The sequence below is a fragment of the Trematomus bernacchii genome, unplaced genomic scaffold (assembly GCF_902827165.1).
Source record: "Trematomus bernacchii unplaced genomic scaffold, fTreBer1.1, whole genome shotgun sequence".
NCBI classification, from domain to species: Eukaryota; Metazoa; Chordata; class Actinopteri; order Perciformes; family Nototheniidae; genus Trematomus; species Trematomus bernacchii.
In genome coordinates this window covers 792103-805395 of record NW_022987840.1, presented here as the reverse complement: position 1 = coordinate 805395, position 13293 = coordinate 792103, and the positions used below count along the sequence as shown (strand labels likewise).

General features: G+C 40.5%; 1 protein-coding gene across 7 annotated transcripts in view; it reads left to right on the top strand.

Moving 5' to 3' along the window:
• Positions 1 to 13293, top strand: part of map7d1a (MAP7 domain containing 1a) — a 39905-nt gene that overhangs the window by 15170 nt on the left and 11442 nt on the right. For 2 of the 7 annotated variants that reach the window (XM_034112693.1, XM_034112691.1), the window contains exons 3-9: positions 3498 to 3566; positions 4323 to 4343; positions 8308 to 8471; positions 8758 to 8869; positions 10651 to 10755; positions 11976 to 12098; positions 12733 to 12878. In XM_034112693.1, coding sequence (XP_033968584.1) covers positions 3498 to 3566; positions 4323 to 4343; positions 8308 to 8471; positions 8758 to 8869; positions 10651 to 10755; positions 11976 to 12098; positions 12733 to 12878 — 740 coding nt within the window. The remainder of the gene's footprint in view (positions 1 to 3497; positions 3567 to 4322; positions 4344 to 8307; positions 8472 to 8757; positions 8870 to 10650; positions 10756 to 11975; positions 12099 to 12732; positions 12879 to 13293) is intronic. The other 5 variants (XM_034112694.1, XM_034112696.1, XM_034112695.1 and 2 more) reach the window with 5 other exon arrangements.

Sequence of the window (13293 nt, the reverse complement as noted above, 5' to 3'; positions counted from 1 at the left end):
ATCAGTTGCTTAAAGTTGAAAGCTACATTTGGCCTGACAAGAAGCAGTGCTCTTATAACGATACATTTACATCTGCAATGGGATTGAGTTAGGTCAGGTCTCTTGAGGTAAAGTAATGCTTCAGTATCTGAGGTATAGTGACCACATGCTTTCAGACGTGAAGTCAAATTCAATAGTGTTGCTGCAGTTGTTGGAAAAAGCATGGAACAGAAGCTGTTACGTGAGAACATCTCTGCTTTGGGCTCCAAGATTTTAGTCTAGAATACAATTTGTTTATGGACAAATGAGCTTTCTTTGTAAGTGGATAGCTAATACTGCAACACAGTGGTCTGTAATTAAAGGTGGGCTTAATGACTAGCCAAGTGTCCCATTTAGTTTGACCTGTCTGTTGCACCCTAGCCTTTCCAAAATGCCATCACTTAAAGTCCTTGGAGCCTCTAGCCAACAGCCCATGCAAACTCTAAGGAGCATGTTTGAGGGGTTTTGGAGTTTAAGCCTCTTTTCTCTGTCCCCTTTATTCTTTATCCATTAATCCATTCAGTGTGGTCATGGTCTTTAGTCCCTTAGAGAGAGGTGATGTGGATAAACCCCCCCCCCAACAACTCCCAATACTTCCAGTTTGGAATGCTATCAAGACTTGTATGATATACTATTGTATTTGTATATTCTCTAATTAAGAGAGATATGCAATAAGTCCATATTCTGCTGATTCCAAAGTTGACCTACATTTCCCTTTTGTTCTTCCAAGTTCATTTTCCAATGATTTTGTAAAGCGCTTTACTTGTGAGGTTTTACACAGCCCAGCGCAGTATAATGATGATTAAAAGCAATTTGTTGCCCCTAATTAGTCAACAGTAAATTCTAGGAAAGGTCTGCTAAGGTATTTCAAACATTGCTTTGTGATAGCAGAGATTTGTTTGTGTCCATGAGAACCTGCTGAAGTCATTGAAAATGTGAAAATGAAAGAAATCTTGTTCTTTATTATATCTTAACCGTGTCTATTGAATTTGCACAGGAGAGTTGTACGTCACATTATACAGTGTACCCTGCACTGCTCCTATTGTACTGCAATTTAGAGGAATTACACAGAGCTGTCATTTTGAGTGTGTGCACAGTCTGGAGCCCAAACATTGCACCTCACAGTATTTACTGGGCCAGTCTGTTTTTGTCTCGAAACCTTTGTGCATGTGACGTTATGATTAACATGGTGGTGAGTTACAAACAGGAGCACATCACACCCACCAACATCGTGCACATGGGCCACAGTCCTATAAATATCAAGTGGGTCAGAGGTTGTTCTTAGGGAGAGCTGCATGGCAGATTGTTTTCTTGTTTGTGAATCACGCCTCCTGCTGTAAGACATCGCTGAAGGATGAGTTCCTTTGTTTGATGTTGAACATCTGGTCTGAGAAGATTGAGGGGGATGATTGAAGGCTCAAGAAAGATCAAGCCAGTGCCAGTGTATACCAGTGTTATTGGTTGTAGTACACAATACACTGAATATACCATATATGATTTAACATGGTAGATAAATGTTTTTTTTTAGTTAACCCTTTTCAAGCTAATTTAATTTTTTTGGGCTACAGAAATTAGTTGAAATAATTGACAAGACTTGCATAAATGGGGAAACACTTTTATAAAAGCATGCTTTGGTTAAAACATTTCTGGCTAATTTTGATTAAAATCTACTTTTTAAAGATTCAGAAATGTTCGAAAAATTGCTGAAACTAGACGTGTAGAATTTGAATTGGATACAAATTCCACACGTCTAGTTTCAGCAATTTCTTCTACTGAATGAAATATTTGTGTCAACTTTAGTAGTAAATATTTATTTTTGTTTATTCTTTGGAGGGTGAACAAAGGCACAGTTCACCTTTGTCAAGTCAAAATGAACCTGAACCTGTTATCACCGAAGGTTGCATTTTGAATTCTTGAAATGGTACAGTTCAGTGTTTGATTGCATTGCTGTTTCCTATGAGTGGATCCATTGCGTAGGAATGTAATGTGTGAGCTGTGAGCACACCTCAAGGATGTCACAGAGAGATATATGTAAGTGCCCCCCTGCAGTCATAACATATCACATTCAAACATACACCCACCCACATACATATGGCATAGGAGATACTGTATATGGGCCCTGCCACATGCTGCAGCTTTTATTTGGATAAGATCGTATTTCATAAGAATTTTTTCCCCAAGCAGTTGTTCTTTGTGCCTTTTTCCAATCCAGAGAATAAGGCACACAGCGTCATCCTTTGCTGAACATCAGTGGAGAACATGTTGACATTGCCACTTTCCTGTCATTGTCTTGTGGCATGCATTTCCTACTGGTGACATGTAATAGTTAAAAGCTTCTGTCCTGCTGATTTGCAGCTTTGAAGAAAAAAAATGTATTCTTATTCTTAAATGTTTGTCGGTGGGCAGGAATCACTGTGGACTCAGGTCGGTTTTGAGTTGAGGGCGATTGTAAAGGCAACATAGATACGTTGTTTAAAACATATTTTAGTAGCTTTCTGGGAGTTAAAGGTGGGGTAGGTAAGTTTGAGAAACCGGCTCGAGATACACTTTTTGTTATATTCCATGGAATGCTCTTAACATCCCGATAGCAATGAATATCTTAAGTGCTTTGACAAAAAATCCATAAAAAAATGTCATCTGTGGAAGCCGTAATACTGTAAAAAGCACGACCAATCATTTTAGCCGGCCTGGCTAAAATAACTGGATGGCCTACCTGCCTGTCAGCCTTCCATCTGTGCACAAACTTATCTCGTGCCCTCATTGGTCATGTGCGCGTTCGTGTGTGTTGGAGGAGGGGCTCTGTAAGGAAGTGGCAGATTTTCTCCAGTTGTGTATTTTCAAATTCTAGCGATCTCGAGCCGGTTTCTCAAACTTACCTACCCCACCTTTAAGTAGCTCATGTGTTAAATGGGTGTATGTATTCGTATGCCCCTGAATTGAATTGATTCTATATTGTATTCCAAACAATGGATATAATACTGTATCTGTGGTAAAACTTGTGATTTACAGCCCTAGTATACTATTCTCTATTCTCTTTTCACCCCATAGTAGTTATGTAGCTTTGTGGTAACTTACTAACTTTGATATTTTCTGCATAACATAAGTCATCCTCAAGGACTGGTTCCAATTAGGGTGAGCTTAACTAACCTGCTTTAATTTAGTTCTTAGTAAGAGCTTTTGAATCTTCTTAATTGCTCATTTATATGGAAGTATGTCATGAATCTCACTCGGTGAGGCAAAACATCCTGAGATATTGAATTTCTCTCAGGATGTGATGGTGTTGCAGATCATATGGTACTCTGTTTGTTTTGACCTGCTAGGAAACATGAAGATATGTAAATATGTGTTAACTATTCCAAATCAAATGCTGTGTGACTGTGATCTGATGTGGCTAAATGAATTTGACTCGATGTAAGTTTACAGTATGACTCTTTACATATCCTCTTCTTATTTCTCCTTCCCCATCCATCTCTTCCCAGACATCATGAAGTCAGAGGACAGGCAGAAGCTTGCCAAGGAGCGGAGAGAGGAGAAGGCCAAATATCTTGGTAAGTGGAAACTTTGGGTGGAAGGAGAAGTCTGTTTTAAAAGGAAGAGAGCTCCCCCTAGTGTTGGGGTGAAAGTGGTTGTTTTATATCTGCAGTTGTATTTCTACTGTGCTGCTAAAGGCTGCAGATGGCATGCACACACATAGCACAGAGAGAAGAAAATGGTAGTTTGGGCTAGTGCACAAAAGTGACTGAAATCTGAAAAATCCAAACCACAAATGTTATACAAGACGAGCGAGCTTCCAATTTCTACATGCATGCTGAATTTCAATAAGCTGTTTCAAAATGTTTGCTAATTTTATGCTTTTTTGACACATTATTGCAGTATCCTGGATCAACATATATTTATACAATTTGACTTAAATGGAGATATTCCTCACATTGACAAAGATTACATTATTTTATCCAATTGAATTAATAAAGTGAACTATTTTTGCAACTTTTTGCTGTGTGAGGAAAATCTCCTATGACTTTAATATCTGTTTAGTCATCACAGCAAAGCACATTTTATCACAACTTGAATTGATGTAGTTATATCAATTGGTGCAAACGTTCCTTTAGTGCCTTTCCCTTGAGCGTCTTAACACGGCTGTACTCTTTTGCATCAGATGATATTGCATCTCTCTGCCCAAGTCTTTATTTTCTGTTGAACACACGGCTGTCACTTTGTCACCTGGCCACACGCTGGTCGTGCACTGCTTTGCATGTCTGACAGTTGCCTCTGCCTTCTCTCTCTCACTCCTTTCCCTCCTGCAGACGAGCTCAGCATGTTACAAGGTAAGCCACTCACCTATATGTATGTGGTGGTGGTGGTGGTGGTGGTGGTGGTGGTGGTGGTGGTGGTGGTGGTGGTGATGGTGACCCATTTTAATCATTGTGTTACATTTGGATGTCTCCGTTTGATTAGGTTTAGTAGTTATAACTAGAGTTGGGCAATAAACCTTAGTACCAATATACAGACATTTGGATCAATTAACAAACTTGCTTATGTCGGTATTTTTGTTAATGTCTTTCCATAATTGCTGTAAGATGCATTTGTTAAAAAACACATAATACCACCTTTTTTTTTAAATAGCAAAGCAGCAGGCAAAATAATGAGTACTAATGCTTCATTAGTTAGGCGAAGTTGTGGCTTATTCATAATATGAGCTTAGAGAACAGATATTGCATACTTGCTGTAATCAGTGAACCCCTATAGAAGGCCACAAAAACGTTAAAAAAAGTAAATAAATTGAGTCACAATATTGAGTTATGTTAATATTGCCCAGCTCTAGGTTTCATTCATTTAATCCCCTTGGTGTTCCTTCCTTCAAAATCATGAACATCATGGTTGTTTATTTTTCATAATCATACAAATGTCCACTAATTGCAACCTTTTTTCTCTCTTAACATCATTGGAGTGTCTGTAAGATGAATCATCTAAACATAGAATGATGACGTAACCATCTGTTCATAAATGTTATATGATGTTATTTAGCAATAGGGACTAATCTCAGAAAGAAAAGAAGTGTGCCCGGAGATTGAACTTTGAACGTTTCAACTTCATCCACATGTTCCATCTGCAGACACCACAGAACTCCTTGGATTGTGTGTTTAAAGATAACACGTTTGAACCACATGCCGCAAACCTACTATGATTACTATCTAACTGAAGAAATTGGAGGTTTAAAGACACGTGCATCCAGTTTTATCCTGGCTGCGAACTTACATCTAAAACCACTTTATATTGCCAAACACAAAATCACACAGTTCAGAATGTTCTGAAATAGGAAAGAAAATCTTAATTATTGTTCACTTGTTTAGACACTACATTTTGGCTTGGCTAAAGTATTTTCACAATTTTTGCGCAGATGTTTCTACTGTGTATTTATGGTAGTCTTAGTTATAGAGTTATAGACCAGACTAAAATAGATTCCAAAAGTTTATTTTAGTTTGGGTAAAAATTGTTAAAATAGAGTCAATACATAATATATAGAGTTTAATTGGGTTTACTGAAAGTTATATGAACATTTTCAGAGACACTTAAGGTCACATTATTTATATTATCTATATTATAATGCACAATAGCTGCCCACTGCTCCTAGTACTAGAATCCTGGTACTAGGATGGGTTAAATGCAGAGAACGTGCTCTGCATGTGTGACTATTAAAGGTCCCATGTCATGGCCATTTCTACTGATCATAATTCCATTGTTGAGGTCTACTAAAATGTATATTGTGCAATTTTCCAAACTCACATTGGTTTCTCATACAGCATCTCTGTATAGTATGTGTGTTCACTCTCTGTCCTAAACGGCTTGTTGGAGCTCCTGCCCCCCCCCCCCTTCCTGTGAGCCCAGTGGCCGTCTGCGAGACAGCGAAACCCAGCCCGAAACCAGCCCGAGCACACACACACACACACACCCGCAGCCTGGCTGGGAGTTTGTGTGTGTGCTCACACACAGACTCATAGCCTCGCCACGTCCCGCCATCTCAGGCTGAGAAATCGGCGGAGCTGCAGCTGAGAAAAGATTGAGTGTGTGTGTGCGGACTTAACGTAACGGATCTGCGGACGTAACGTAACGGCTGGACCAATCCGCAGAGCCGTTACGTCACTATACCCAAATACGTCACTGTACCCAGGAAGAAAAAGAGAAATCTCCAACGAGGCGTTCTGGGGCAGCATAGACAGGTCTTTTCTGTGTGAGAGTTTTACTCTCTACAGGGTGTACTTTGAGGGTTTGTGACTCTGCAGTCACATGCATAAAAAGCTACATAACACACAAGGGGACGGGTAATAACCAGAAAAGCATGACATGGGACCTTTAAAGAGGGTTTCATCCCTCCGATTCTATCTATCTATTATTATTACTATCATTATCATATTTCTGCATAAAACTGAATTAACTCATCATAATGATATCCAGTATATCCTCACATTACACTGATTTCTTTGAACTCGTACATTGAGCAATGCTTCATTGTGTAATCCAGCGCTGTACTGGACAGCAGAGAGATGAGTTTGACACACTTCAGCGTGGATCAGTCTAATTGGGCGATCACTGGGGCACGCCAGATGGCACGGGTCGGATCTAATACACTCAGTCAGACCAGGATATAAGACAAGATCCTGCCAAAGCTTGTGTTTACAATATCAGCTTTAAAGAAATCCTGGTCAGTAAGACTTGGCTTATCAACGATCACCTGTGGTATAAATAGTTTAATAGTAAAAGTGGTCAAATTAGAAACAGCCTTATATCTTTTGGTACATTAGTGCGAAGCTTGGGAGGACATGTATCAGTGAACTGGCTGTGACTGCACAGCAGCTTCTCTCCTGCCTTGACAGTCTAGTGGGATGATATAAATACTTAATGTACCCGGGACAGAGCAGCACTCTGCTTATGACTATTTCATCATCTTACTATAGTTGGTCCCGATACTACTTGTCAGCACTGATCACTGTCTGAAGAAACTTGAGGAGGGAATTTTTAAAGCGATGCTAGTTTAAGATATTCAGGATTGGACATCTGTTTATCAATGAACACCCCTGGTATAGATGCATAAATTACTGATGAAACATGGCGCTGAAATGATTTAGACTTCCTCTCTTAAGCCCCAAAGCACCCAAACAATTTCTACCTAATTTTCCTCTCTTCAACCAGCACTCACGAAAAAGTTGAAGGAGTACAATTCAAGTATTCAATCAGCGAGTGTCAAAATGTAAATGTTGTGGATGTTGACAACAGTAATCCATCCCAGCCTTTAACATTGCATGTGTGTGCAGTGGAAGCAGTTTCCTCCTCCCTCTGCTCTCATCACAGCACAAGTAAATAATGAAGCAATTTCCACAGCCTTCTACTTCCAAGATTGTATCACTGGAAGGTAACGTTTAGGCTTTTCTCATATTGAGGCCATTGGGCTGAGATGAGCTGAGATACGCACTGCAGCAAATGTATTTTTTAGCTGCAAGGTACTGGCAAGCAGTGCGTCAGTAAAACTCAGCTACCACCCCCCCTCCTCTCAGATAAAAGCCGATCTGTGCGCCTCCCAATAAATGTTAACTCCGCTAGCCTCCAGCATCTCTGCAATGATCCGTCACCGTAATCTGAAATCCACAACCAGTTGCTTTTGTTGCATCAAGTGCTTGAGAGAAATAAGCCTCGCCTCCTTGCAGGGGCTGATTCTTCATGGAGGTTTTGCTTTGTAGTTTAAAGAAATATGGTGAGTTGTGTACAGAGAGGCAGCTGCAAAAGCCTCCTTTACGCCTTCTTTGAATGGCTCAGGGACAACAGGACGATTTCCATATCAAAGTGTTTGGTTTATTGAAACTGACGCGGAGGCTTGATGCGATTAGTGAAGTATAAAAGTGTCACTTCAGAAGTGCTGTATCTATCACACTTGGCTTTATGCAGTCTTCTGTGGAGAAGTCAAGTAATTGAATTTATTTTTTCCTAACACAAAGTGAGATTCAGGTGAAGGGCGACATATTTGATAAAGAAAGCTTTAGATGACTTGACTCTTTGGGTATATTCTGAAAGCGTCAAACTGGATTGTCCTTGAAACCCCTCAACCTCTCAAAAGATGCTTTCAACAGATTTCACACTGCTCTTTTAAGTCACAACTGTAACACACCCTTCAAAGAGAATGTGTGCTATACCTACAGTATTCTGAAAAGGCAGGGTAGAGAGACAGACGGCTCCTTTGTCCAGCGCGCTTTTGACAAAATGTGACTCTCCTGACCACCTTTTTCTGCCCCATCTTAGCTGCTAAACAGAACCAGTGGCTGGAGAAGGAGGAGAAGGCCCGGCAGCTGAGGGACCAGCAGCTGGAGGAGCGCCGCAGGAGGCTCGAGGAACAGCGGATCAAAGCGGAAAAACGACGGGCCGCCCTGGAGGAGAGACAGAAACTAAAACTGGAGAAGAATAAAGTAAGTTTACACCAGATTATTGAATATAATCAATTTGTATAAGACATTGTTGTATTAATGGTGACTAATTGATACCCAGAGGTGTCATTTCAATGCCATCCCTCACTGGAATGGGTGCGGATCGGGGTCAGTTGCAGATGAGAGGATTTAGATTCAAGGACACCTAAGCCAAACTGGGTGCTTGAATCCAGGCTTTTATAAGATGAAGGATAAGCTGTTCCTCCCACTTGCCTTTGATGCTTTAGACATTTCAAATAACTGATATCTGTCCCCGTTTCTTTTCCAGGAGCGCTATGAAGCGGCCATCCACAGGTCAACCAAGAAGACGTGGGCAGAAATCCGCCAGCAGAGATGGTCCTGGGCCGGAGCGCTGAGCCAGAACTCCAGCCAGAAAGAAAGTGAGTACACTCAAATATACTTGGAGGACATGCTTTTAATCACTGAAGAAGATCTGACACATTTTAGCTAATGTGAGGCAGTGGATGGAAGTTATCCTGCTAGTATCGCTGCAATGTAGGATTTTTAACGTACACCTAATCTGTCTGTTGGGCTATTATTTGTCCAGTCACACTCCTCTGCCTTAAGACACCATGGTCTGGCTGCCACAGCTCTTTCCTAGCAAGCGAGTAGCTCCTTAAACATTACTTGACTATTGATCGCATAAAGTGAAACATTTATTGAGCTGCTTTATTGCATCAGTTGCAGTAAGCATGGTTGGAGCAGCAAATTGAATATGTTGTCTAATAATTCAGTGACTGCAGAGGTGAGGTAATCCTGTAGAAAATATGTTTGAACAGTTAAGCTTGATGGATGCTTCTGCCCTTTGTGCCATCCCCCCCGACTTGAAGCGCTAAGTCTGAAGAGTCCTGACTTCTATTTTATGTTACGCAATCTCCTCTGCCATATGCCAGGGGAATTATTGACACTCTAATCAAACTCTCTCTCCCGGCCTCCCTCAGCAGCAGGCCGTGTGTGGGATGATGAAAGTAAACAAGCGTGTGATGAAATGGTTTTAGACCGCTGGATGTTATTTAGGAAATGTTCAGTTCCCGAAAAGAGCTTACTGCCTTATTGTCTGTTTAAATGGAGACATGGAAAAAGCGATGGGTTAATGCTTTAATACAAAACCTCCATTACAGTGATGTTCTCTGAATCATGTCTGACGACATTTGGAAAAAGAAGAGTTTTCATTTGATTGCAGTGTATTAAAGGGTTATATAATTGGGATAGATGCAAGTATTGCACAAGGATGTTCTCGAGGGTTCAAGGTTTTGCCAGCTTACATCCCCCACCATCAAATGAGTTTCATTTTCCAATGACTGGTTTGGTTGTTATGGTTATTTGGAGTTTTATTCTCCCTAGTGCGTGTGTTGATAGCTTAGAAAGGTGGACATAAAACGTTCTCTTTAGCGTGATTGATATGTTTTTGGGAATTAGTGTTTTTGTGAAGTTGGTAAAGGTCTTTGTTAATGTTTCAAGTGGGAGTTTGAAAAGAACCTTGAAGGGTAATTGCACACAAATTACATAAAAGCTATAATACATAAAATGTTGCTTGGTGTGCTCAGATCTCTTAAATTGACAATGAGCTCATTTAAAAAAAAAAAAAAAAAAGTTGCCCTCGTTACTCCTGATAACGATACAAATGTATTTTAATCGAACATTTCCAAAGTTGCAGGTACCAAAAACTAAACTACATTGACATCAGTTGTATTTAAGGTGTTGCAAAAAAAAACACTTTGTTATTGTTAATTCTATATAAATAAAGTATAGAGTTTATTCGGTAAATATCAAAAATGGTAACTGATAAAGTGTGTTTGTTGATGAACTGTCCCTTTAAAAATAGCTTTTGAGGCATTTAGAAACATTAGAAATAATCTTTGACAGGTTTTGTGTCATAGATGCCTGACTTCCCCTTAAGGCTAACTGCAGAGAACATATGGTGTACCGTGTGCGTGTGCAGTGGAAGTCATTACACACACAGTGAGCACACAGGAATCTGCTTGAATGGGGGTTGCTCTGGAAAGCTCACATTACAATTACTGTTGCCTTTACAGTGTGTGGGTGTATGTTTGTCGAGGCATCATTCGAGCGTTACACGTGACGCCACAGAAGTCCCCCCCCCCCCCTCTTCCTCTCAACCATGTGTGAACATCTGTGTGGCGCTCTCTTGGCTTCCTAGGCAGATGCTCACTGTCAACGGTCAACCTGCCCAAACACGTGGACTCTGTTATAAACAAGCGACTGTCCAAGTCCTCCGCCACGCTCTGGAACTCGCCCAGCAGAAGTAAGAAAAACATCTGGAACGCCCTCCCTCCCGTTTAATGTGTCCATCACACCGCCAACGCCAACACCTCCGAACCCGTCCATCATTGTCCTTTCAGTTCTTCCCCTTCCTGTGCTTGATGGTTGACAGCTGACCCATTTTCATCTTCCCAAACCTCTATGAGTTCTTGTTCCTTTGGGTCGTGTTGGTTTTTTGTTATGCATGGTCATTATGGGTTTTGTGCAATTTTCGTATTTTGTCCTGCTGTCTTTTTGACTATCCTTTGGTTGGTTCATTGTGTGGTTATGGTCATTTCATGTCTTTGTGCAATCAAATGGATCCGTTTGTGCTCATTTTCATCAAACAAACTGGTTATGGCATGTATTTTATATTGTCTTGAATGCTATATAAGTTGATGTTATGGAGGTGGGTGTGATTCCTTGTTGACACATTTCTTTGATTCAAATTTGCCTCTCTCAATCAACCTTCTCTTCATGCTACGGATGAGTGCAGCTCTTTTTTTTTTATAGCTCTTAAGTTAACCAGGTCACAGTGTACTCCTGCAAATAAGGAGAAACTTGGGGGCTTGAAAAAAGTAAAGTCAGTGAGTGAGTCAGCATTTTCAAGAGATAATGCATTCTAAAAACTCCCTGGAGCAGGTACTGTTCCTCTGTGCTGCTGGAGAAATACAGATAGACAAATAATATTTCTCTCTTGTCGCTCCCTTCTCTTCCCAAATTAAATGACACACCATGTCATTGCAGAATCATCTTTATTCTACACCCTAAAGCCAGAGAGGGATCTTTATACCCCAAATAAATACTGATGAGTCTCCACTGCTCTTGCTCTCATGCTCAAGGCTGTGGTTATAAATAACTGACTCAGTGTCTAGACAAGCATGTCAAATAAGTCTCTCTCTTGGGTGGTAATAATACGTTATAGTAGACACATTTACTGCGCTCACTTTCTCTCTCCTATAATCTGTTTGGGTGGTGATGAGATGTCTTATTGGGGTTTCTTTTGTAATTGATTGGGTCGTTATGGCTTGTAGATATACTGCTGCATCAGCTATAACAGGATTAACCATTTCTTTTCACTTCATTTTGGTGATATTCTTTGGACTTAATCACTGTGTCTGGGTAATGAAGGAGATCTCTGCATTTTTCAGAACAGAGGACTTCAAGTAAAGAGATGTATTAAAAAAAAAACATGCATTTATCAATCTTTTTCTCTACCTGCAGCACGTAGCCTTGCACTGAGTCCCTGGGAGAGCAGTATAGTGGACCGGCTGATGACTCCAACGCTGTCTTTCCTCGCCAGGAGCCGCAGTGCTGCCAGTGTCCTCACTAACGACAAAGATGGTAGTAAGTTGAACAAAAAGATAGGAACATTAGCTTAATATCTGTCTTACTGTTAAAGGTCACCTATTATGCAAAATCAAATTTTCCATGTGTCTTATACATAAACATGTGTCCCCTCTGTGTATAGAGATTCTGAAAGTTTCAGGAAAAAAGATTGGCTCACTTTTTGTCCTGATCCATTTATATAAAAACCTGTCTGAAAATGAGCTGATCAGATTTTGGCCACTTTATGATGTCATAACGATGTTTTGGCTTGTGTGACCATTAGCCAATCACCAACCAAGGTACTCCCCCCCCCACCTTATCACCTGAATCTCCTCCTAGAGCACCATTGTGTTCTTTTTAACCACATTTCTCTCAGAGGGGCGTGGGGAGGGGCTCCTTATTTTCATCTAAAGTAACAGACAGAGAATCAGCACTTTTGAAACAGGGCTGAAACGGAGGGGATTATGGGATGCTACAATGCATGATCTGTTTGGTATTTCGAGTCAAACACTTCAGAGACATGTTTTGTATATATATCTGACACCTATAATATATTGATGAAAAACAGTATAATAGGGAACCTTTAATGTTTAAATAGAGCTCATTATGTGGAGGTGAGCAAGCTTTAATTATACATCATTCTCCTCCACAGACTCTCCTCTTTGCCCTCGTTCGGCCTCAGCCAGTCCCCTCACCCTGTGCGCCCACCAGCCCCACCGCCGCTGCTCCGACCGCTGGAGAGTGACGTCCAGCACCCCCGACATCACCCAGCGCCAACACAGACGGAGCTCCACACCTGTACGTTTGCCTATCTAGCTTTTGCCATGTGGTTTCATTCAGTATTACGACTTACAAGAGTGCTGTTATCTATCAAGAGTCTCGGGAAATGGAAGCCATTTTCCAGTATAAAAGCATAACAGTCATAACATTTATAACAGCACATTATGTTTCTACGAGTGGTTTTACTATTCACCTGGATCTCACTGGAAGTTTAACAGCGAGATTGTTGGATCGTTGTTAAGAAACTATTGCCAAGAGAGTAAAACATGGCCCCGGATCAGACTTCCTCTTTTCCTGTACTCAGTGTATAAAAACCTAAAGTGTACAGTATCTTCTCTTATTTGATTTTTTATAATAATTTCATGTGTTTTATAAACGCACATTTAAAGATTAAAATGTGTTAACCCTTTTTTCTTTTTCATCCTTTTGTCAT